This window comes from Miniopterus natalensis, chromosome 10, assembly GCF_054644295.1.
Source record: "Miniopterus natalensis isolate mMinNat1 chromosome 10, mMinNat1.hap1, whole genome shotgun sequence".
NCBI classification, from domain to species: domain Eukaryota; kingdom Metazoa; phylum Chordata; class Mammalia; order Chiroptera; family Miniopteridae; genus Miniopterus; species Miniopterus natalensis.
In genome coordinates this window covers 52,138,360-52,165,671 of record NC_142090.1, presented here as the reverse complement: position 1 = coordinate 52,165,671, position 27,312 = coordinate 52,138,360, and the positions used below count along the sequence as shown (strand labels likewise).

The following is a 27,312-nucleotide window of genomic DNA, read 5'->3' as shown; positions in this document are numbered from 1 at the left end:
GGCCAAAGAATGGAAACCACCGGTGTCCATTGAGGGGTGACTGGATATAGAAAATGTGGTACATACTATATCTAATGCAATATTATTCAGCCATAAAAGAAGGAAATCCTGCCATTTGTGATAGCATGGATGGTCCTTGAGTGCATTATGCTAAGTGAAATAAGTCAGAGAAAGGCATGGATACCATATGAACTCACTTAGATGTGCAATTTAAAAAAAAAAAAAAAAAAAGGAGCCTATAAGTACAGAGAACAGATCGGTGGCTTCCAGAGGCATGGGGTGATCAAAAGGTGCAAACCTCCAGTTATAAAATACCTAAGTCCTGGGGACTTAATGTACAGCATGGTGATTATAGTTAATACTGTACTGAATATTTGAAAGTTGCTAAGAAAATAGATCTTAAAAGTTTTCATCACAAGAATAAAATATTTGTACCTGTGTTTGGTGAGGGATGTTAACTAGATTTGTGTGATCAATTTACAATATATATAAATATCAGATTATTACACTGTATAGCTGAAACTAATGTAATGTTACATGTCAATTATATCAATTTAAAAAATGAACAAACAGACCAGTATTGTTTGGCCAGAGTGGCTCAGTTGGTTGAGCATTGTCTTGTCCACCTACAGGTTGCAGGTTCAATTCCCAGTCAGGGTACATAAGGTTGCAGGTTCAATTCCCAGGAGGGGCACGTATAAGAAGGCAATTGATCAATGTTTCTCTCTCACATCCCCCCCCCCCCCCTTCCTCTCTCTAAGCATGTCCTTGGGTGAAGATTTTTTTTAAAAATAGACCATTTTCTTATTTAATCTCTTACAGAACATTCCTATAGATTTTTTTTTAATATGTCTTTATTGACTTCAGAGAGAAAAAGGGAGGAAGAGAGAGAGATAGAAACATCAGTGATGAGAGAGTCATTGATCGGTTGCCTCCTGCACGCTCACAACTGGAGATCAAGCCCGCAACCCGGGCATGTGCCCTGACCTGGAATCGAACCTCGATCTCCTGGATCCTAGGTCGATGCTCAACCACTGAGCCATGCCCTGCTTGACCCTATAAATCTTTTAAAAAGACCTAAAATGTTAGATGATGAAACAGTCTTTCTTCTTAGACAATGAATAAAATAGTAGTCAACTTTTTGAGAACTGTCAAGTCACTAGCAATTTTGTTGTTCATACATCCAAGTCTATAAAAGTATTTCATATCTTGGAGAAATTAAAGTATCAATGTTACATTATCTATCCTGAGTAACTGTAGTTATTTAAGTGCATATTCAAGGAGGTAATTGTGTGTAAATGTGAAAATCTAAGTGTAAGAGCTAAGCGAGAGTTCTGTCCATTTCTGCTAGTGGCCTCTCTCTTCTTTATGTTATAGCAACAGCTGTATGTTGGATCTGCTTCTGCCGTGGCCCAAGTGAGATTCCATCAGTGTGACCTGTATGGAAGTGCTTGTGCTGATTGCTGCCTGGCTCGAGACCCTTACTGTGCCTGGGATGGCATATCCTGTTCCCGGTATTACCCAACAGGCACACATGCAAAGAGGTGAGGCAGAATCCTTGATGGAATATTTCCCTTGTTTAGAAAAATGCTGACACTTTTTTCTTCTTCTGCACCCATTCCATGAAAATAACCATGTTATTTGTATTTAAATTAATCATCATAGTCATAATTTATTCATAATATAAGTTTGAAAACTTAAATTTTTCCTGAAAATAACTCCCATCAATTAATCAATTACTGTGTAGAGACCAGAGCTGAGCATGCTGCTGGACTTTTATTTTTCTACCCAAGTTTCAATCAACTCTTCCCCCTTCTGAAACTTGCTGCAAGACCTGAAACTAGTTTAGATAAACTTAAAATGTGGAAATGGAAGCCACCACACATGAGGGACTCAAAGACTTAAAAGGAAAATAAATAAATAAATTCTAAAATACATCCTGCGTTTGCCCCATGCCCCTCAACCAGCTGGTCTTCATTTATTTCATTTTGAAAGTGAATATTTTAACTCCTAGGCAAATGCATGACCTATATAATTAATGAAACATGTGATTTAATTCAACACAAATGAAAGGCACTTAAAGACTTCCAAACTCTAATGTCTACAGTGCAGCAAGGTCATTGCCACTTGTTAGAGATGGTAAATCTCAGGATTCTTTGAACAGCAGATCTTGAGGTGTAGCAAGAATTTTGAAGGATAAGAATTTTTCTTCACTCAAGCCATATGAAATTCTTTGGGGGGAATTATTTTCATATAATTTAGAACAATCTGTTATTTTTTTTCCTCTTAATAAAGTGATCAAAGATAATGTTAAGCAAAAGCACAGAACTTTATACAATGTCCTTGCTGAAAAGCAATTTTTACTAACTTCAATTATTATTACTCTTTCACTTTGGGTTACTTTTCTTTAAACTTTTTCAAAATTTAACTTAACCCAGTTTAACATAGTTGTTATTTTTATAGGTTCATGTATATAGTAGAATCTCATTTTAAAAAGAAAACAACATAGTCATTAATTCAAAACTTTTCTTAATTTGACCTTAGCTAAGTTAACATTTCAATGAGTAAAGAAAGATATTATTAGCAGAGTGAAAATATGTTTTCAGAGGACATTTGTGAACTAAATAACTTGCTAACTGTATTAAAGAATCAAGTAAATTAATTGATTTTATACAAATACTTACTGATATTTGAATATAGTATATAGCCATGTTATTATTTCAATATATTATTTAATGGCTTATTCACCCATTAAGCCAATGACTGTACTATGTGTGAGGGGTATAGAGAAACAGTCACAGCCCCTTGTCTATAGGAAATAAGAATGTAAAGTGGAGAATGGTATTGTAAATAAGTAACTTACTACTGGGCACTTACTAGGTATAAGGTACTGGACTAAGTGCAATACCATAATACAATGTTTAATTCTCAAAATAACCCAAGCTTTTTATTCAGTTTTGAAGATAGAGATACAAAGCAATTCCAGTTAAAGGAAACTAATTGTTTGTACAAAGACATAGAATGTTCAGGGGAAATCTTATAGTTCCATAGGTTAGGAATGAAGTAGCAGGATGTGATGGTGGAAAGGTAATTCTGCCAAAAATAATAAAGCTAATTATTGCCTTATTATTAGCAACAATAAAAATGTTTATAAGCCTTGCATCAAATACTTATGAATAACAAGGTTTTTTATTAGGCATTTAACAGTGATGATGAATTTTAACTGAGGAGTTTCCATTGCCAAATATTGCCTGATATAATGGTGTATAACCAAAAGCTTGGTAATGTATTTTAAATGGGTAGACAAAAAGAGTTATTTAGAAAAAGTTAAATGAATGGGCAAAATTGTAGACAGGAAGGGGAGCAATGCTGGAGTTGGGAGCCGTGCTCATGAATGAATTAGCTCAGTTCAGTGGCATGTAATGGAGATCTTTCAGGGGTGTCAGATTCTTTGGAACCATCACTCACCCTGCGAGGAGGACTTTTTGGATAAGTTCCAGCACATGAAGGGAAAATAGTTTGCTTTTATAGCAGATCATTTTGCTTCAGACCTGACTAGCAGCAGAAATTAAAAACTGGTCATTAAAATAAATACTTTTCTGTTCATAGAGTGAAAATGAGTCAACAGAGAAAAAAAATATTAATACACAATCAAAACCACTTGTTTAAAATAGTCTTCCAAAATACACTAAAATTTATACAGCTTGGTCTTTCTCTTCTCCTTGCTCTTATAATTTGTCTATTTCCAGTGTTCTCTTTAAAAGTTTCTAAGAGGCAAGAGATATAAGAAAAATATGCAATCTTGAGAATAAAAGGCAACTTTGGATAACCTTTCTAAAACTCCTGAGCATTTACATTCCTTTTTAAATGCTGAAATAAAGGACAGCTGGATTAGGAAAGTACAGAATGAGTGAAGGCATTGGAGGATGTGATACCTTTCTTTTTAAGTGTATTTCCCAGTGTTTTTAAACAAATTTTTGCATGGTTATTATTGGCATCGCTTATCTAGAATTATCAGAATGGAGTTCCCTTTATTTTCACATCACTTGTGTAATACACATGACACAACATCGTTTCTGCAAAGTGGGAACCATTTCTCATGTCAGTGATTTGCCCTGTTCCATTATTCAGCGTTGCTCGAAACGCTTTGTATTCCCAGTACCAAAGAAATATTCAGTTTGGTCAGGGCTTAACAAAAGCAGTTCAGATCTCATCTAGAGCTGCCACCAGTTGTACAATAGCTGTACCTGTTAGTATGAATTAATATAGAAGCATACAACTTTTTACTTTTTTTGTCAACTTCTATTTTCAGTTTAGCCCAGTAGAATGATCCATGCGGCAGATTTAATCTTAACTTTGTAAAATCCCAGGTCTGTAGGCAAGGTTTTCTAATAGACAGTTTTTATTAAAACAACAACATGCTTTTATACATAGGTCATAATACTAAAAATTGATTGGAAGTGCTCATCTGCCCCAGCTTTCAATGTAAGGAAGCTCTTAAACCATCCTTGTTTTAGTATTGAGTTGTTAACTAAGATCTGAACTCATATGTGAGAATGCACTCCTCTCTTGAAATAATGTTCCTTTATCGTTATGGAGAGGCAGTGAAGGGAACCGAGAATGAAAAAAAAAAGAAACTAGAATAGATTTTAGGTGTCAGACCAATCTTATTTTACAAAGGAGGGCACAAAGACCCAGGCAATGGAAGAGGGTGTGTCAGGTCATACAGCATGTGAGCGGTGGCATTGGGGTTCGAATCTGGTTCCCTTTCCAAATTTTTTCATTGCATATGGTTAAAGCTTCTCATCGTCACTTAGGAATCCTCACCGTCTCTCTCTGGGGTAAACTTCTGCTTTGCCTTCTGTTTTTCCCACAGTCTTGAAGAAATGCCATGATTTAGAGAAGCAAGTGGTATTTTCTGCCTTTATGTAATACTTCTATTTTTATCTCTAATCTGAATTATTATACTGAAGATCTTGATTTTAGAATTCCAGTACTAATAATGATAACTTCCAATGTTTAATTGCTCAGAAAGCTACTTACGAATTTAAAAAAAGATATGTATATTCTGAAATTCTTTTTCTATAATGTTATTTCTTTCAATTGTATTTCTAAACAACCTGTAAAATATGAAAACATGCTAGACGTGATCCTGATTCTAATAGACAGCCTTGCAAGATATCCTGTTAAAAATGTATAACATACCACACTGAGTAGAGGCATATAATTTCTACATGTGATGTCTGAATAAAAGAGTAAGTTAAATATGTTATTAGCTATCTTTTAATTAGCAACTGTGTTTGGATTAATTGATCATGAAGGCTGTAGAGCAAAATATTTGGATTCAAATACCTTTTTTCACATGCACTCTATTATATTGAAAAGTTTCATGTATTTTTTTACTCAAATACTCTGCCTCTAATTCCACTGTCTTTCTCTGCACACTTGCCTTACCACCCAAGACACTCATTTCAAATCAGACTTCTTCTTGAACTAATTTTTTAATGAAATGAACAGAGAACTTTCTTAAATTGTTGTTTCAGTATCCAGAATTCAAACTTAGGTGAACATTTAAAGAACAGTTTTATAAGGATCTTATCCAGTGAATAGCATTCAATGGAAATATTGAAAACTGTGAAACTTGGAATTTATCCTTGGATTGTATGACTGATCAGTTTTGTCAGTAGCAGAATACGACTTGAATCTTTAATGCAGTTGGCAATATTTTAAAGCCTGGAAAATTGAAATCTGAACATGTCCTAAATGCATTTATTTTCTTTCAGGCGGTTCCGCAGACAAGATGTGCGGCATGGAAATGCAGCTCAGCAGTGCTTTGGACAGCAGTTTGTCGGTAACCCATGGAAAGTTGATGGCTATGGGTTACTTAGAGTGTACATTGAAGAGAAATTGCACAATTCTTAAAAGGGGTCCTTGGTTTCTTTTGTGATTGATATATATAAGTTTAGTGTTACTGAAAGTATTCTTTTTTTCTTCCATGTAGTTAAAATGTTGTGGATTTGACATATACTCTTTACTTATTTAGGAAATGAAGTTTTATGAAGTTCACTGTTAGACTTCAAAATAGGAAAATCTAGAATAACAATGCTGCGTGGTTTAGGTGGCTAATGCCACAGGCATTGATCCGTAGGACTCCTCTTTCCATCTCAACCCTGCGAATGTCCTCTCCTTGTTATATAACATATGGATCTTCTATCAAGAGTGATCTAACTTGTGTTAAGTTACCTACTAAATTTTGGGATAGAATAAAGTGAAAAACTAAATTTTTCATTGGAGTAGAATAAGCTTAGAGCTGGGTTGGTTGTGCAGATGTGGGTTTCTGAGGAACAGGGGTAGGTAGGAACAGTGCTGGGGCTCTTCACACCCTGATGGTGGCTGGTGAAAGGGCTATGCTTAGTGTCACTGGTTTCACCAGAAGTAACAGAGGAAGGGGCACCATGATTGGAGACCAGCAGTGTGTATACACAGTTCCAGAGACTGCAGCCCAGTAGTAGTTTGCTAGACCCCAGGCTGACTCAGGATTTGGTGCAAGAATCAAGCCTCTGAGAATATCAGCTAGAGAAAGGCAGGATCTTAATCCTAGGGAAACTTAGGGGTCAGTTTTAAAGGTGAGGACACAGGCATAGGGAAAAGCCCTGGGATCTACTTATTGAATTTCACCTTAGTTAAAACAACAAAAATTAAATCTGCTTGTTCTATTCCCCTCTGCTGTTAGGTATACTTGCCTGCATGCTAGGGTTCAAGTTCAGTGAGAGCCTTTCTGATCCAAGATACAGTTTATAATCAGGAAGCTCTGGTTCACAAAACCCTTAGTTCAGTTTCATATTCCTTTCTTACTGCAGGGGCCCAATATCTGGATAAGTGCCATCTCTTGTCAAGATACCATTTGCACTTGTGTTTACATAGCATCCTGTCACCTTGATTGCTTTCTGCTCTTGTCTGCAACCATGAATTGAGTCCTACGCCTTATTGGAGCACTTGGTGCTCATCTTCTCTTGCCTGCTTTGCTAAGCACGTGCCACTGATTTTCCATAAACTTAACACTGATGAATCCTTTTACTGTTGTGATTGTCTTATCCTTTTAAACCAAAAGATTCCAGTTACTTCCTTCTGTCCCATTCCGTAGCCTGCTGTGTCTTCAGTGTTGAGATTTTGGTATGCCACTCACTCTAAGAAAACTCCTTTAAGTGACCTTGCATCGAAATGAGCAATAACTCATGAGAGTTATTCACTTTGCTGCAGGGATCTGAATAAATAATCTTTTAAAAATGTAATTTACCAGTAAAATCAAAGTCTTAAGGCTGATCGTAACATTTATATTGTAGGGGATGCTTTGGATAAGACTGAAGAGCGACTGGCATATGGCATAGAGAACAATAGTACGTTGCTGGAATGCACTCCACGATCTTTGCAAGCAAAAGTTATCTGGTTTGTGCAGAAAGGACGTGACACAAGAAAAGAAGAGGTAATTCAAAGCTGTACATTCACACCATGGTGTCTTTCTTATAGTGTTCAATTAGTCAATAGATGATCATTTATTTGGGTGCTTAAAAAGTAACAGTCTTGTTCTATATGCATCATTTAAAAAGTGGGTTTATTTATTGTGATTTATATGCATATAAAGATTTTAAATACATATACACATAAATTTTTACATACACTTATATATAATATAAATGAATTATATAAACAAATGTTTCTGTGTATGTATGCATACACACACACACATATATAATTTAGATCTTGGAAACTGGATTTTTATTCAGGAACTACGTATAGTTTTATGATTGTAGTGTCATATTGTCAAAATGATAGTGTTAAATTTTACCTTCCAAGACAATGTTCTAGAAAAGCAGCAAACTTAAACACCATTAACAGACATATCTAAGACATATGGATAATTGAATTGAAACAAAAACAATAGCAGCAGTATTAAACCAGTCATTTGATTAAACTGTTAAATCATGATGGGACCTTGACACAGGGGCTCCACCGTTTTTCACAGGGGACAAAAGAAAAGCATCAGCTCTTTTGTTTTTTAAAGCCGGTTTAGTGGTAAAGATTATATTTCTGAAATCATTTAAATAATGAGAGAAGAACAAGTTGGACAACTTTTATAGACAGAAGGACAAGCAGCATTTAAAACATACATACAGAGTAGTCTGGAGGCAGTTACTGGATAAAAGAATGCGAGTCTAGGGAGCTGGTTGTACATAGGAAGAAGTCAAGGGCGTGAAGCAGTTAGGGAAAGCTTGATGTTGATGTAGGCCTTGAGCTCAATTTTTACAAAAGTGGTATAAAAATAGAAAGTAGAAGAAAATTGCGTCATAGTAATAGAACATAGATGTCGGTGAATATTGGAGAAGTGGTCCCTGGTAAAGAGAAGGTTGCCAGTTGAATAAGGGAAAGAAATTCTGGAGACTTGCCTTAGGACACAGGGGAGAGCTAATAAGTGTGTAATGGAGAGAGTGAATGAAGTTTCCACCTCACTTTGGCACTGGAGACCAAACATTTGTTATTGGAAGCCAAAATTATTGATTCCAAATATAGAGTATATTGCCTTTTTATGCTTTTTCCCCTAGCCTATTGTGGAACTAAAAATCCAACATGATTTTGGTCCAAAATTATACACTACATTCTGAAAGATGATTAAATTTGTAAATCCCATGATTCTGAGATAGCTATTAAAGAGTAAGTCACTTCAACTTAACAAAGGCTATTAGAAATAATACAGAAAGGCAATCAGGAAAGGGCCATTTTCCTAAATTTTATGATGCCGTAAGAATAAACACATGTCCAAAATGTTACATACAGCACGTTTTACTGAAATAAATTGTTCACTTAGCACTACCATACTTTTCATTCCACAAATCTGAGGTGAAACTGGTTTTTAAATTCCATCATAACTCACCTAGCAAGAGAGGGCCTGGGAATATTCTGGAGTTCCTCCAGTTGAATGGCTTCAGAAATCAAAAAAGTAATTCTTTCATCTGTAGTTTTCTTCAGTCAGATTGTTCTGCTTCTAATTTGGAACTCACCATAAACTGCCTTATTTGGAAATCTTTACCAAATAATTTTGACATGCTGCATCCATCACAATGCTCACTTTTAAACTTCTTTCCCACATTGTTGATATAGTTACTTCTTTACCCAAATTTTAGTCCCTATTTTCAACTACATTTAAGTATCCCTGACTGATATATTTACTGATATTTTAAAATTTTGAATGTAGTTTCTTCATTAAAAGTTTTGTCATAAGAAGAAATTAATATAGTACTTAATTTCTATAGACATAACAATATATACATTGATTTAATTACTATCTAAAATAAAACAAAACACAAATTTGTTGACAATGGAAGCTGAATATGTATGTTATATACACAAACAATAACTTTGCAGATATACCTTTTAAAGTTTTTAGAGTCTATTTAGAGTCTTTTTTCTCTCTCTCCCCCCCCCCCCCCCACTCCTCCACCCCTGCCTTCCCTCTGAAATTTGTCACACTGTTCCTTGGTTTTATATCTCTATATCTGTTTAGTTTATTTTGTTCATTAGATTCCACATATGAGTGAGATCATGTGGTACTTGTCTTTTTCTAACTGGCTTATTTCACTTGGCATAAGCCTGTCCAGGTCCATCCATGCTGTTCCAAGGGTAAGAGATTCTTCTTTTTTACAGCTCCATAGTGTTCCATGGTGTAAATGTGCCACAGCTTTTTTATCCATTTACCTACTGATAGGCAAAGAGTTTTTTAATTCAGAGTTTTGTGTAAAGACCATTTTTGTACTTATTACAGTTACTATAAGGCAGCTAAGATAATTATTTTATTATCAAATCTTGATCATGGTAAAGGATGTTCAAGTTCACCTCCTCCAACTCTCACCTCATATGGAAATGCTTTTGAGAGTACCCCTTACTGTGCCCATCAAGGCTCATCGTGGACACTGTAAGCCACAAGAAGTCACTTATGTGCAGTCAGATCATAACCTTTGTAAAAACTAATCGTCATATGTGCATCCTCGTTTTATTGGACTGAAATTTTTGAGTCTGGAGTATCTGCCTACAAATCCAATTTCAGCCCTCTGAAGTTACACAGAAACCACATATTCAGGCAGATATGTTTTTAAAAATGAATCTTTAGAAATGCTTTAGATAGCATCTAGCAATTCCGTTATCTAGTTCCTAAACTGGATTGCTGCAGTTCTCTCAAACATGTACTTTATAGTGTCCTGCTTCCCTAAATACTATATATGAAACATAATCTCTATACTTTTTATTTATTTTACAAATGTTTATTGAAAGCCTACATTATTATTACTTCATAAAGGAGCATTTTCACTTGGCTTGATGACCTGGTTAATTATGATGTGAGTTGGTTATTGTAATATCCTGAGGGAAAAAGACTTGATAGATGCGGCTGTTTTTTAATGTGCATCTGCTGCACACAGGAACCGTGGTAGGTACCTCACCTTATTATTCTTAGATCTCACAACTGCAACATTAGACATAATAATCCTCATCTTACAAATGCAGAAACTAAAAGAAGCAGAGCTCACAGTCAGCATAGCTCATAAACATAGTTCAAAACAAAGCATAGCTCATAAACAAAACAAAAAGAACCATAGCTCATAAACAATGACAGACCCAAGATTTGGACCAGGTATTCCTGGCATTTTTAGACTATGCTATTTTATTCTAAATGTATTTATAAATGAGGTAATTGAGACACAGACTTTCCTGATTACTCACAGCTAGTAAAGTAGATTCAAATATAGGTCTCTATGTTCTTTCTATTAAACTACACAACCTTCTGAAATCAGAATTCTAAATACAGTTTTGGATGTTTTGGGACATGGCACAAATGGAAAACTGTTCATAGCAGAAGTTCTGGAATTTTATTTCTGAAAAATTCTCCTGATATCAGTTTGAGACATATAGATTCAGATATACATATACATATAGATGATATAGATATAGACATAGGTATAGATATAGATATATCTTTTCCCATTAGAATTTAGTGGCACATACTGCTGGAGCCTTGGTGCAAAGGCAATGTCCTCATGTTTAGATGTCTGAGGACCTGTTATTAACTGAAACAGTTCCCACTCTAAGCATTAATACTGGGAGTCATTTTTTTAAAAAATATATCTTTATTAATTTCAGAGAGAGGAGGGAAGAGGGACATAGAGAGAAACATCTATGATGCGAGAGTCATTGATTGGCTGCCTCCTGCAGGCCCCCAACTGGGGATCAAGCCCGCAACCTGGGCACGTGCCCTGACTAGGAATCAAACTGGGATCTCCTGGATCCTAGGTCGATGCTCAACCTCTGAGCCACACCTGGCTGGGCTAGGAGTCATTATTATATGATGTATACACTAATGTACATATTTCCAATCTCAAATTGTCTTTTCAGACTTCTACTCTCTCCCTGCTGGTAGAACAATTCTGTGTCAGAATAAGTATGTTCTATCATTTGAGTCTATGTCAATGTGCACCTCAGAGCACTCTACCTCGTTTTTTAGGGTTTATTTATTCATTTGCTTTATCCATTCATTTAAACTTATTTACTAAGTATCTACCATAGAGCACCTATCATATATTTTGCTTTCATAAAACCTGTATTCTGGAGAACAGAGAAAGATGATGATGATGATAATGACAACAATGCCACCACTAAATAATCATTATGTTCAATGTATCCGATGATCAAAATGAGAAAAATGCAAGAGAGATTACTTGCAGGGAGAGGTGCAATTTTAAATGGGTGGGCATGGAAACTCACCAACAGAGTGATATTTAGAAGAAGACTTGAAAGAGGGGAGGTAATAGGCTACGTGACAGTGTTGGAGAAGAACTTTTTGGACAATGGGAACCGAAGGTACAAAGGCCCTTGATGTGGGAGTTGCACCCAATATATTCAAAGAACATCAGGATGAAGGACAGTGTCGCTGGAGGGGAATGAGCACTAGAGAGACTAATAAACTATGAGTCCAAGGGTGAGGTCAAGGGCAGCTCAAGCAGGGATTATTAAACCTTTATAAAGTGGCTTTAGTGTTTGCTTTAACTTAAATAGAAAACCAGTGAGTAGTTTTAAGCAGAGCCATGACAATCAAAATTTGGTTTTAGAAAGATCGCTTTGGTTATTGTATTAAGAATATAGTATGGGGGGTGAGGTTAAAAGTGGAAGCAGGTAATCATTCAGGTGATAGGGACATAAATCTTTATGTTCAATGGTAAAACATTAACTATTATGTGCCCTTTACTGTCAGGGTCAAATGGTGTCCAAGTGACTACCTCATACACATAGTAGCCATGGACGTATACTCTCTGGTACCACTGAGACTTGTGAAGTCTGTTTAACATCTCAGATGGAATACCTTCTGCTCTCCTCTCTGTTTAAGTGTCTGTAATTCATGTTTTGAACTCAATAAATGTTCACTTGAAGCCTACTTTAATAGGTGATGAATAAATCACAGCCCTGGCCTCTTTGAAGCCCATAGTCTTATAGTGAATACAAGAATGTAAACAATTAATTTTGCTATAGTATGTTCATTGTAAGTTATGTTGAAACTACAGGAAAAGAAAATGGTCTTAACCAACAGGCCCAGTATGGAGGTGGCATGATGGACAAACAAGAAAAGGGTCAAGGCAGAGGTTACATTTGAGTCATGTCTCAATGGAGGAGTAGAAGTTAACTACTACAAGTCTATGTGATGGAGACGAGAAACAGTACAGTACGTGTATTCCTGTGGCTGGGAATGAGGGCGAAAAATTGAGTAGATAGATCGAGGAAACATTTCACTTTATAAGCCAATGAGAACACCTTAGACAGACTGTTTATACACATTACTCTAGAAACTGGTTTACAGGCTTGGAGGACAAGCAAGATGTCAAGAAGACCATTTAAGAAGGTATTTCAAGTCAACTGAAAGGGTTTTGACCAAAACTAAACAGTGGTAGCAGGAATGGAAAGACATTTTAATTTTTATGAAATAACATTGAGTGCCTTTGATATTTAAAATAAAAGAGAGCCCGGCTGGGTGTGGCTCAGCGGTTGAGCGTCGACCTAGGATCCAGGCGATCTGGGTTCAATTCCCGGTCAGGGCACATGCCCAGGTTGTGGGCTCGATCAATGACTTTCTCATCATTGATGTTTCTATCTCTCCTTCTCCTTTCCTCTCTCTGAAATCAATAAAGATATATTAAAAATAAAATAAAATAATAATAAAATAAAATAAAATAATAAAATAAAATAGAAGCAATAAAAAAATTATTTACATTTTCCTTGTTTGGGTGTTTGTGTGGTAAATGATGGAGTATCATGATTCAAAGAATATAGAGAGTGGATTATCTCTAGGTGGCGGCATATAGGTGTATATGTTTAAATTTCTTTTTACAAAGTTGGAATCATTATATACATTTAAATATGCCTTTTCATCTACTGTAGTGGTAATATTTCCCAAAGTCTTTAAATATTATTTAAAACTATTTTATGGTTATGAGATATTCCATCATTTGTATGTACAATAAGGAATTTAACAAATCCTTTTTGGACACTAGTTCTGTTATTGTTTTCATTCTCTCTTATACACTTACTCTTTAGTTTATTCAGAATATATTCTAATGTATCATGCAAAGAGTAAAATTTGGTTTTATCTTTTTTGAAATGATTCGCTCAGTTTCTGATCATCCAATTTAAATTTTCTCCCAGCCAGATTGAAATAGTATCATATCACATATTAAATCTGTGCATATACTTTTGGGGGGGGAAAACACAAAGAATATAAAGAGGAAAAGAAGGTTTAGGAAAAAGATGTTGAGTTCATTTTTGGCCATGTTGAATTGGGATCTCTTGTAAAGCATTCAGATGGAGCTGTCCTTCTGGCATATGCATATTCAGGAATATAAAGCACAAAGCAAAGAATTGGAATGGTAAGAAATAGGTGAGGGACATCAGCAAGAGGTAGTATAAGGCAAGCAAGTAAGCTCTGGTCCCTAAGACCAGCATTATAATTTATCTTTTGGTAAGCATGGAAAGTTTATTTCCCCTTCGTCCTCTATTGATCTTTTCATTATGGATTCCCTACTTAAGAGAAATATATTTGTGTGTTTACGTGTCCTAAAAATAAAGTATCTCACTTTAAAATAGCTAATGATATGCATTGTAGAGATTGCTTAAATAATGCACAAATGTACATATTTGTTATAGAAAATTCAAGAGAGAAAGGAAAGTTAACATCAAAACTACAAAACTTCCACTTCACTTCACCCTCAGTTCTTCTTTTTTCTTTGTACCAAAAGTTGTCGCTTCTCAACCTCTGACTTTAGATCACATACAATCAGTACTTCCTTCCAGATAACTTAGTGTTCATTGCATCCATGCTAGAGGTGTACCGTTTTAATTAAAACATAATTGTATTGATGATTCATGCATTATGGAGGCACTTTCTTTTGTAAAAACACAACAAAACAAATGGAGTACACAAATTACATCTCTTCGTATTGCAGTTGCACTATGTCATCTCATCCTTGTTCTACCATCTTGTTTGCTAAAATGACTCATATTTTCCTGACCTTTACCAATGCTAACACATGACAGGGGGTCTAAAGAAATCAATGACAGCCATAAGCTTACTTTTTTCTTTATACATATGTACTGAAAGCATCAGGTTTGTTCCACATTAATATAATTTTTTTGCTGTTTTTTCTTGTCATAACATAAAGTGCATTAACTCTTTGCCTTGTTTGAAACATGTTTAGTAGTTCTGATTGTTTCTATTTCAGTCTATTAAAATATCCTCATCATTTTTCAACTAACAACTCTTTATAGATAAATATTCAAAATTTATGATTTGCAGCCTTGAAGCATATTTTTTACAATGTAATATTTTAGTTTTGGAGTAATTAGCAGTATAACACATTAATTTCATTTTTTTTTTCTTCTTCCCAATGGCAAAGACAGTTCCTATTGTATGAATAAAAATATAAAGAACTTTGCGGTCACAAAAATAGAAATGCATCTAGAGTTTTCGATAGAACTCTCTTCTGTTAATATTCCCAGATAATACTGGACATCTTTGAAAAGTAAACATATCTTCCTATATTTATGGAATCAAATATGGATCTATGTTTTATCCCGCTGAGAGCACTCTGACTCTGGGCATCTAATTAAACAAAGCTACATGGTAATGTAGCAAACCCACTGTTAGCACACAGTAGATACTCAAAAATACTAATTCCTTTCACTTTACAATTCCTCTTGCTCTAGTGTAAATTATAATTCATATAGTCTTCTAGAGAATCAAAAATGTACTGTGGTGAAGATATACCAGCCTAGAACCGTGTATCTGTACCACATTTTATATCCCCAAAGAATAGCTTAGATTGAACTGAATTGGGGTACCTTGTCCTCACCTGACACTGAGATGTTACCTTAAGGAAATGCATTTATTGTAGTGCTGTTGTTTGGATACCTGACTCTCATTTTATGAAAACACAGAAGAGATTTTTACTCAGGCCTCAGTACCAGGAAAAGATGTACTTCTCATGAGGAATAATTTAAAAAATATATTTAGGAGACATTTGGGTCTTAGAATTTATCATGTTTTCTTCCTGCCTTTGATCACTAGGCAATTTAGCATTGAGTTTGTACTCCAGTTATAATAGCTGTTCAGTGCCTTATACGGCGCATTTTTGTGTTCAAACATTATCTTTACTTTTCTCCTCTGTCCTCTTACTTTCCCTTGATCCTGATCATCCTGACATTCTTATCTATGGAAAACTTTAATAAAATGTTACTCTTAGCCCTGGCCAGTGTGGTTCAGTGGCTAGAGTGTCGCCCCAAGCACCAAAGGGTCATGGGTTTGAATGCCACTCAAGGGCATGTACCTGTGTTGTAGGTTCGATCCCATGTGCAGGTGGCAACCAACCAATGTGGCTCTCTCACATCAATGCTTCTCTCTCTTTCTCTTTTCCCCTCCTTCCTTCCCTCCCTTTCAACTCTCTAAAAACTAATGGGAAAATCTCCTTAGTGAGGATTAACAAAAACAAACAAGCAAAAAAACCCATTACCCTTAACTAATGCTGTTTGTTTATTTTTGAGCAGTATTTATGAAATCATATGACTGTACAATACTCAAGCATGAACAGATTACAAACAAACTTAGTTTATTGCTTGCAAAACCAGGATAATCATTACAAACAACTGGAAGGTTTTGTTTTGTTTTTTTGCATTTTGGTTCATGTTTTTTGCCTTCAGATGCATAATTAAATATACTGCTTAGTTTATGGCACATACAAGTCTCCTCTTGTTTGACTTTTTTTCCCCTGGAACACCTTTCTCTTCTTTCATCTTGCTTCCTCATATGCATCCATTGTAATGAATGTAGCATGCCCAATACACATTTGTATTTTGAATAAGTGTAGAAAATTTTGAGTTTGCATGAGCCATAAAAATAAATATGTTATAGATCTTATTCTGCTGCTTCTTACTTTTTAAAACTCAACACTCTGTTTTCATGGTTTATCACGATTACTGTGTCTCTAGTCCATCGTTTCTGACTGCTACTTCACATGCCTTAGCGTTGCTCTTAATTGGTCCATTCTCCTCAGAGTGGCCCAAAAGTGGCCTTAATCCCTATTATCATGTCCTTATTGATAACCTCTGCAAATAACTCCATATAGATCTGAGTGTAAATTTCTGCATTATTAACTGTCAACATCCTTCATTTCTATAATTATTATTGGCTTACTTTCCAGAATTTCTGCACCATCTTCACTCTCAAAGCACTTTATGTGGGCTCCCATGTCCCCACATACCAATATTTAGTGTATTTTAATTTTTGCCTTTCTTCTGTGTGTGAGGTAGTATATTGTCTTTACATTTGCATTTCTAAGATTACTATTACTACTTGAACATTAACTTGAATACTTATTAAACATTTGGGTTTCTCTTTCTCTAAATTGCCTATTTATGTACTTTTTTTCATTCTCTCATATATTTCTTTTTTTAAATAGTTCTTTGTATCTTCTATATATTAATCCATTCTTGAATATAAATATTTAAAATGTCTTCTTTGATAGAGTTGGTGTTTTTTAATGTAACATTTTTTCACAGTATGGTTTGGAATTCTTATTTGTGATAATTTTCTTATCATCATCTTCTTGTGTTAGAAATAAATTTTCCACATTTGGATCTTTAATCTGAAAGATAAGTACAATTTCATTTGTTTTGTATATAGTGAAATAGGTTTCTTAAATGAGCTGTTAAGTAATTCACTGTGTCTCTACTGGGTAATCATCTCTCATATAGTGAGTCCATATTGGAAAGTGTTTTTAATGAAAGAAATTTTTTATTTTTATTCTGTCATATCTGATATATTTTCTGTAAGTCAACCAAAAATGTCTTTGAGTTAAAGACTGGCCAGATAAACAAACAAATGAACAAACATATATGTAGTTGGTCTTTATTTCTTGACTAAAACTGATCTCATTGTTAAATATATTCTGAACTGAACCAGTTCAGGGCCGGTGTCTGCCCTTTTTCTATGAAAACTGTGGAACCGTATCGTTGATACACATGGAAGCCACTGCTTCCTCTTGACCAGCTACCAGATGTGCAGGGTTCTTTGTTCAATTACTTTTTTTTTATTTGACATTATGAAACATACTGAGTCAATCTTTATAGCTAAGAATATTAAAACCATTTTCAGTAAGAAATTCTGTATGTCTTTAGATTACCTATAAGAATATTTGATAAAATGATGTATTATGTACCATCTCCTTGACCAAGGCAATCTGGCCTGCAGACGCAGAAAAAGAACAGCTGGGTGAAAACACTTCTGTAATCAAGATTTCATGTTGAAGGTACCCATGTTAACTAAAGTGGAAAGATAAAATCGTGGAAGGACTTCAAATACAAATGTTTAAGTCATTTATTATTTTTAGGTATTCATAAGCCATGGAAGACAACCCTAACTTTCAAGGTGCTTTAACCTACATAGTGTACAGCCATCCAGATCTAAGAGTTAAAACTACTTTTATTCTTGAATATATGATTCACTGTAACCAGGAGGAGAGACCTGAATTCTGAGACAGGCCATATCTCTAACATGCACATAAATGAAGTAGAACAAGTCCCATTGTAGTTATCTTGCTTCCACATCTTCGAACTAGTCTGGACTTTATATATATGCACAATGCCATGTTTCTCGAAGTTGGGTTTCTGATAATGAAAGAAAAGCCTTCTTTGTATGCCAGATTTTTTTTAAAATCATTGCTCTCTTAATCCAGAGGTCAGTGATTTGTATTTATTTCAATTTTGCCTTTATTTTATTTTAAAACACTTCCATAAACCACTTGTTATATGCCAGAATCTAGGCTAGATAACTTTTATATTTTCTCATGTGTTATTCACTCTCACAAGAGATATAGTAGAAAGAGAAGAAAGGATCATTCGATGAGGATGTTTGTGTGCAGATGCTTTTCAGGTGAAGGCGGTTTCCTAGAGCTGCTTGTCCTGTATATCTGTGAGGCATATGTAGGCCTCTCATATTAGTTGCTAATTGCTCCTGAAATTATGCTTGCTTCCTCCCCATCCAAATCACTATTGGGTTTACACAGAAATGGTGAATTACTTGGCTATATTTTTATTGGTATAGCTCATTGTCTTGCATGTTTGCATACTCTGAACAAGTTAATAGGTTTTCATTTTCACTATTTTTCTGAGCACTCTACTCATTATGGAATATTCATAATGATTAAAAGACCTTTGCCCTTATGAAACTTATAGTACAAGGTGGGGCAAAAGTAGGCTTACAGTTGTTCATGTGGAAAATAATGCAATATTTAATAAATAATAATACAAGAATAAACTTTGTGTTTCACGTACTCACAACTGTAAACCTACTTTTGCCCCACCCTGTATTAAAGAGATGAAACTTGCATGGGAGAATTATTTGAAGAGGGTTATAAATACCATCTTATGTGCTACAAATATGAATGTGATTGACTTATAAAAAAGAAACAAAACATCTTCATGAGCTATAAAGAAAGTATTCACTTAAGATGCTAAAGTTTAAGCCTAGAAGGAAATTTTATAAATTGGTAAACACTACAAGGGAGTTGACTAAGGGGAAGAAAGACTGAGACCAGAATAAGACATGGAAGTGGGAAATTAGATTGCAATACAGGGAACTGAGGGCAGGAATTATGAAAAGGAAGACTTGACTCTATTATTGTACAGGTTGTCCCCACTACCTGCCCTTAAAATTAAAACATTGTTCCTGTGCTGGTAGCATGACTTGTATTAAAATGTTTACTAAATGTTCACAAGAATCACACACAAAAATACATCCTTCTTGCTCATAACTTTTATTCAAACATAAAACCAAAATAAATTTACAAATAAAATATAAGCAAATCTATACATCATTTAAATGTTTACTTAATGTGATGATTTTTTTTCACTGAAATAAAGTATCTCCATGAACATAATATGGGACACAGACTACCACATATGTGTGCATGTATAAAACATCTGCCTATAGCACTGTGTGCCATGTGATGACTCAATCCCCTTAACACTTTATTCAAGTGACTTCAAAACTTTTTATGTGCATTACTACATAAGGATGCTGTTTGGTTTTCATTTGGCTGGAACGTATCATTAACATATTAAATCCATCTTTGTTCTTAGCAGCTGGAAACTATCAAAGCTTTGAAAGTGGCTCAGATCTATGATAAACACAAATACTAACAATGAGGTTGATCTTCCACATGATCCCAAATATAGTTTTTAAAAATTTATATTAATTATCATGGAAATAATCACACTAATCTAAGAAATCCTTATTGAAAACTCACTGATCTCAGAAATGCCCCTATTCCACCAACCCCAGCCTGAAAGCTCCACTTTAAGCTGTTGGGGATATAGATTTAGAAAGGCAGAATCTGATTAATTGAGCAATTTCCACCTCTCAGGCAAGCAACAGACAGTCTGAATAACTACTCAGTCAGAAGCATGACAAAATGAAGTGAGCTTTGAAGAAGAGTAAAATAGTACTCATTTGTTGAAATAAAAGGGGAAGATATGAGTAAGAGGAAAATTAAGGCAAGGGCTGGTTTTATATTACACAAATTATTACACTTGATCAGGTGTATAAAGGTTACCAAGTGAAGTGATGGTAATAAGGGAATGAGGACACTTCTACAGGGGTGTGAGGGAGGCCTGTTTGAAGAGTTAACATTTAGATCAGCTTATCTGAATGAGAAGGGACCAGGTGTAGGGAAATTTCTTTAGGCATGAAATAACTGTCAAAGAATCAGTCATGAAGTATGAGAGTCTAGCACTGTGGCAAAAATAGTGAAATGGAATGGATGTTCGGGATGCTCATCACTGAAGAAATGTTGATGGGAATTTGGGATGTTTTGGATATGAGGACAATAATGACAGAAGTAGACATGATCAACAGCTGCAGATAGAGTGACTAGAAGAATGATGATGTAATTTTCAGAAATAGGGAAGTAAGTAAATGGGTGGGGAAGTCTAAGTGGAAAAACAGTGAATTGTACATAATTAAGGATCATATAAATCTTGGTCAGTGTTTTGTAATTTATAGGGAACAGAAAACAATAGATTATGTGTAAGATGCACCATCTTAGAGAAGCTGATTTAAATTAGGAAATAGAAGAATTACCAAATGGATGCAAATGAAACATGAGATCACAGAAGGACAGAGGATTGTGCTTTAGAGGAAATTAGAAATCTACAGAAAACACCAAGAAAAGACCCAGGACAGTATAAAGGCTTGTACTACACAGAAAAAAAAAGACCAAAAATAAATAAATAAATAAATAAATAAATAAATAAATAAATAAATAAATAAATAAATAAAGACAGTTACGTAGGCCAGTCCATCTATGTCACATGCCCTCACAAATTTTAAAACAATGAAGGCTGTCCTTCAGAGTCAGTATTACGAGAGGCATGATGTCACAGGCAGGTTACTGTAGATGGAGAATTTATGGAGAAAGCTAGTGGTGAAGAGAAAATTGGCAAGAGGCCCCATTAAAATGAGCAGAGCAATACAAAGTCCTTTAAGAGTTATTGTCTGTGGCAGGTGCTAAGGATAGATTCTCAGCAAAACCTGTCATTAAATAGATCTTTTCTGTGTAGTGAAGATGGTTTGGGTTTGAGTGCTCTTCCTGGTTCCTCACTGGAGAACTTCTTGAGTTAATGGTTGCACCCCTTATCTGCCAGGGCATGGTCCTTCCAAGTCAAGGGAAGCACCTATGAAGGACATATGGAACCCCTTCCCTCATTCAACTATGTCACTCTGAAGCTTCTGAGTGATTTCTTTACCTTACATAGCTGAAAAAAATGCCTCAGGGAGCCATATAATTTATCATTAACATTCCTATTTGAGGTACAATCTCTTACTATACCACTAATGCCATTTGGCTACATTATCACCAATTATACAAATGACCACACGTGAGTAATCACATGAGTAATCACATTGTCACTTTGGACATGCCCCAACTGACCAGGGCTCAGGAGAGCTGAGCCTGGCGGGCCATGCCAGGACCTACCACTGGTACAAAAACATGCTCGTCGGAATGGCCTTGACTGCCAATGTGGTTGTGTTTGTTGCTGCTATGCCCCTTTTATATTGGCAAAGGTGAAGATTGCTTTTGTTTTGTGTTCTCAAAGGGGAAATGAGGCAGTATAGTGTAATCACCTTTATACCATCAGCATAGGATGCTGGGCCACATGAAAACACATAGCAATTTGTTTTTTAGCTCAAGGAATGTATATAAGGAAAAGTAGAGAGGCAAGTATTGATAGCACTATGCAAAGTATTATCGCCTATGTTATTTTATTTAAACTACAGAATCTTTCAAGTTACATTAGGATTATTACCTCCATTTTTACAAAGAAAATTAAGGCAGAAATTATGTATAAATGCCCTAGATCACAGTTAGTAGACAGTGGTGCCAGTATTTGAATCTAGTTTTGTCTAATATCAAATCACATACTCACTAGTACAACTATTGCTAATAAAATACGAGCTATTAGCTGAAAGCCTTACTTACCCTAAATTGTAATTATTTATTTATGGAAGTAATGTGTACAACTGATTACATTACAAACATAAAAAAGAGGTCTTTGAACACTGAAGGTACATGAAAACTTAGTATTTTTACTAGACTGAGAAGCCCTTCAGAGCTGAACTGGATTTTACTTGCTAATTTTTTAACCTCTGTGAAATAGACAGCCTTGCAGACATGTAAAGAATGCTCACTGAATGAATTAACAGATGGGCTTTTTTTTTTTTTTTTTTTTGGTAAGGAGAGAGGGTGAAGGTAGCTCAGCTCTCTAAACAGAGGTCCTTGTAGAAATGTTGTCCATTATTGTCTGGAAGGCATAAGAACCCCTAAACTAATAATTTGAGAAATGGAATTTGTTCTTTCCATTAAAAAATAACTTAAATAAATCTTACAAATAGTCATTTCACTTTAACTGTGAGCGCTATATAGAACTGAATTTTTTTCTAATGTTTAATTGAAATCACTATAAGGAAAGCTCTCTCACTTTCCTTTTAAAAAATATTCATATAAAATGACTTCAGAGTCATTGATATTGTGACCTCAAATGTAATTAAGTTCAGGGCAGAGAGAGAGAGAGAGAGAGGGAGAGCTGATTTAATTACTTAGCCTTACTCCTCTCCCATATATATATATGGCTTTTATTATTTCATCATGTGATAATGAAAATGAAAACAGTAGAGATAGATAGATTACAGGTTGGTGTAATATTCTTCTGGATAATAGTCCAGTGTCATTAATTTTTTTGTCATTGCAGGTGAAGACAGATGACAGAGTGGTTAAGATGGACCTGGGTTTACTCTTCCTAAGGGTACGCAGAATGGATGCTGGTACCTATTTCTGCCAGACAGTGGAGCACGGTTTCGTCCACACGGTCCGTAAGGTCACCCTGGAGGTCGTAGAAGAGGAGAGGGTGGAGGAGATGTTTAGCAAAGACTACGAAGAAGACAGGCCTCCCAAGATGCCCTGTCCAGCCCAGAGCAGCATCCCCCACGGCGCAAAGCCATGGTACAAGGAATTCTTGCAGCTGATCGGTTATAGCAACTTCCAGAGGGTGGAAGAATACTGTGAAAAGGTCTGGTGCACAGATAAGAAGCGGAAGAAGCATAAACTGTCCCCTTCCAAGTGGAAGTACGCCAGCCCCCAGGAGAGGAAGCTCCGCCCCAAGGCCGAGCACTACCGTCTGCCCAGGCACGCGCTGGGCTCCCGGGGGGCCGGGCCCTCAGCTGGCTTCTGAAGAACTTGGGTTCGGAACCTGAAAGAAAAAAGCAAAAAAAAAAAAGAAGAAAAAAAGAATGAGAAATCATCCAACTTCTTTGCATTACTTACAAGAGATTTCTGTAATACAGAAATGACTGTACAGGTATTCTGATAAATTATTCTACATACTCCTTTGACTGCTTAAACATCACATAAAATTAACTACTTTTTAAAAAAATAAGTATATGGTTCAATGGTTTCACATTATATTTATCACAAAGTGACTATAGCTGTAGTTGCGAGTACTTGACTGCTTTTCCATAACCGTTACTTTACCCTTGCAAGACTTAAGATAATGGGAATACTGATGAAAATTTTGAGATTTTAATAGTCATGGGAAAAATAAAAATAAATGTTTTAACCTTTCTGAATTTTGCCTTTTCACCACATTGTAAAATATACATACTTAATATCAGATATTTTAACAATCTCATGTCAACTGTAATTTTTAAGAGTTACTGTATCAGTGTTGTCAAAGCCATGAATTTGATGAAGCAGGTGTGTTGTAATTATTGTAAACCATGAAAGAAAATTGTGTTCACCTTGAAAATTCTGCCTTTCATAAAACCTTCAATGAACCATGGAGTGAAGGGAATAATGAGGTGAAGGTAACTTCTCAGAAAGAGCTCAAAGAATGTCAAAACAAAATAAATGGAGTTATATTTAGAACGGTAATTGAAACATTTTTGCTGCCCTCTTCTGGTAGAAAAAGTATATTCTCTCTCTACCTTTTTTTTTTTTTTTTTAACTCTACAGTTTTGTTTAGTAAATATTCAAAAGCAGTTTCTCAGTGGGACATTTAATCCATTTTTCAGAAAAAACTAACTGAAATAAAAATATGTTAATGCTTACATTATGCTTTAAGATGTTAATGAATAACTTATTACCTCACAAGCCAAAAATAATATCACAGCACTGAAATTCTATAAAAACTTAAATTTTATGCCTTCTAAATAGTCTTCCCTGAAATATAAAATATATTCCAGAAACATAGTGTTTTATTTCCAAAAAAATATTAAAGCATTTTGCTCTCAGATATCAAATTTTCCTCTATTTTATATTGACAAGTGGGAAATTATTTCAGGAGTTCACTGAACTACCAAGATGTTCAGAGCACTTTTACTTTTCTCTTATAAATAGTATCAAGAGATTTTATTTTTGAAAATGTTTATTTCCTAAAGCTTTTTCTTCTATTTTATTTAGCAATTGCCTTTCTAAAATATAATATTTGAGACTTTTCATTTAAATAAAAATTAAAACAAATGAATTACACATAAAAACAGGTATGAATTTTTAAATGTTAATTTTAAATAATATTCTTTTTTTTTTCAAAATTAGCTTAGAGGCTATATAAATAAGGTTAATAACTTGTATTGACTTTCCATTTTATTCTAAAATTAACAAATACATAAATGTTCTAAGAAAGTTTAAAAAGTTCATTCAGTAAACTGCCCAGCTACAAAAGGTCTAAAGGGTACAAATATATTCAAAATAAACATTATCTGAAAACCCAGTTGCTATTTACATAAGAATCCACTGGAGGTCATTGCTGCCCACCAATATCAACTGGAAAAAGAATGTACTGAAAGTTACATAAAAAGAGATATTTCAGTAAACCTGCCCAACTTAGAAAAATAGAACAATAATCACAAATTATAGGACCTTTAGCAAAGTTTATGTCTGAAACACTCAAATTGAACAGGTAAGTCAATAAAGCGCAATTCATTGAAAATATTTTTCCATTAACACAAGAGAAGAGAAGGCAGGGTGTTCCCTTGTATTTGAATTTAAAAAAAGAAGCAGATATGGCATAAGTAGCTATTTTAATCTCAATACATAAAAGCAGTTAATAATAATGATAGCAATAATGTCACTTATGAACTAAAATATTTGGTAACTGGGGAAATAAAACTGAGGAAAGTAACTTTTCTGACACATCTTAAGAATTAAATGAACCTACATTCTATTTGACTCAAATGAGCGACTATAAACCAGAAAAAGAAATATTTTACGTACAATGCTAAACTTCATTCTGGAAAAATAAATACAACTCAAAAATATTTGAAGGCTCAAGTCCACAATTTAGTGAGAGCACATCTATGTATATACATACATACGCTTTTTTTGTTGTTTTTTCAGTTCTCTTTCCCCACTCCTCCCATCCCTTTTGTCCATACATGCAAGGGGTGTGTGTGTGTGTCTGTGTGCACACACACATACATCATGACATACTTTAAGAAAAAGTCATTGCCCTCTCAAGAGAAAAACCAATGTTGTTCTGTCTTTGAGAATCTGAAATGTACCACAAAAACATATTCCTAGTCTTTTGTTCTTTCTGGGGTAAAATTCATGTTCAGAATCTCATTTGAGAAATGCTCAGGCTTGGAAAATTACAAATTAATTGATAAGATGTATCCCCTTTTTCTTGAACTTGGGAAGGACACATGCCTAACCACCTGCGGCACCTGGGGAATTATGCTTTTGCCCAGACCCCACTATATTTTCCCCAGACATAAACTCAGTGAAGGAGAGAAAAGCCCTCTGGGAAAACACAGCAAAAAAAGAATCATAACCACCAACCCTAGTTTCAAAAGGGCACCTCCATACAGGGCCAGTCTCCTGCTTCTGCAGACCTGTTCTATGTTACCCTCCGTTAAGAGAGAGGACCTGTGGATGGATGAGCCTTGGAGGTGTTTCACATCATGATTTGCAACGTCTCTTCCATGCCTAACATCTGACATGGCTAATTTGTCTTTTGTGTTTATTACTGAATATTTCAGCACAAAGCTATCAACTTGGGGAAACAGAAATTAAAAATAGAAATAAACAATAGTGAGAGCTCCAGAAAAAAGAGAACAGAAAGACTTTGCCTATTTAGTAGGTGGCAATTCCATATATATATGAGTTTTTTCCTTCCCAAAATTAGTTAATTACTTATGAGGTTCCTATTGTGCTTAATATTTGCTATAGGGTGTAAGGTTTTGTAAATCTTCATAGTGATTATGAACATTTGTAAAATTTGTAAAATATAATAAATCATTTTGAGTGTTGGTGTTAAGCATGAAAGAAACACAGCAGCTGTTGTCCTTAAAAAGGAATTGCCTTTAGCCTGATAAAAAAAGAAAACTACTCAGCATTGTGTAGATATTTGAGGTCATGAAGGAAAGTGCTGCAGTTATGACGACAATGCACAGTAGGAAGTCGATGTCCTTTTTCTTACAGCAGAGTATCACATCGAAATACTTTCTCAAAAGCAGTGCTCATTTTTAAGGACAATACTGTTGCATTTAAATCAGATATAAATAATAGATTTCCACAAACACTCTTTTGATTGTAGTGTGTTATTTAAGCTGGCATGTTTATTTTATTTTTCTGGGAAGATAACATTATATTTTGGCTTTCATTATAAATTGAATGTGTTGTTTGTTTATATGGCTTAGTTATAAGCTAGAGTACTATATTGGGGTGTTCTTGTCTGTATGCCTTCCTTTTATGTGCTTGCCTGGGTCCATAACAGCATGAGCCAGATTATTTCTTTTCACTGATTATAACCCATGGGACATTATCATCTGGTGGCAAGCTGCAAAGACCATTGACAATGTGTTTTATTGACTATCGCGTGGATCTGCCACTATACACTGCACAATTTGTTTGTACTGTTATGTATAATTTCTATTTAGTTCAACTTAGATGATAAATAAATATTTGCTAAATCCTTACATGCCTTCTAAAGTGTTTTCTAAATTTTTGTCAGTTGAATTCAAGTTTCATAATATGTCAAGCCTAAATGTAAACATACAATGTTAGAGTAGCACTATTCTTTTTAAGAAGTTAGGAAACAATTCAGTTGTTTTTTCTTGGAAATACGTAAGTCAAATTTCTCGAGGAGGAAAGAGCCCATTCATCTCATTACCTTGCA

General features: G+C 34.9%; 1 protein-coding gene across 1 annotated transcript in view; it reads left to right on the top strand.

Moving 5' to 3' along the window:
* SEMA3E (semaphorin 3E) overlaps nucleotides 1-27,112 on the top strand; it is a 224,982-nt gene extending 197,870 nt beyond the window's left edge. Inside the window, exons 14-17 of the mRNA XM_016199833.2 lie at nucleotides 1,378-1,544; nucleotides 5,784-5,851; nucleotides 7,344-7,483; nucleotides 22,891-27,112. Of these exons, the coding sequence (XP_016055319.2) occupies nucleotides 1,378-1,544; nucleotides 5,784-5,851; nucleotides 7,344-7,483; nucleotides 22,891-23,370 (855 nt within the window). The 3' untranslated portion in view covers nucleotides 23,371-27,112. The remainder of the gene's footprint in view (nucleotides 1-1,377; nucleotides 1,545-5,783; nucleotides 5,852-7,343; nucleotides 7,484-22,890) is intronic.
* The last annotated feature ends 200 nt before the right edge of the window (nucleotides 27,113-27,312 follow it).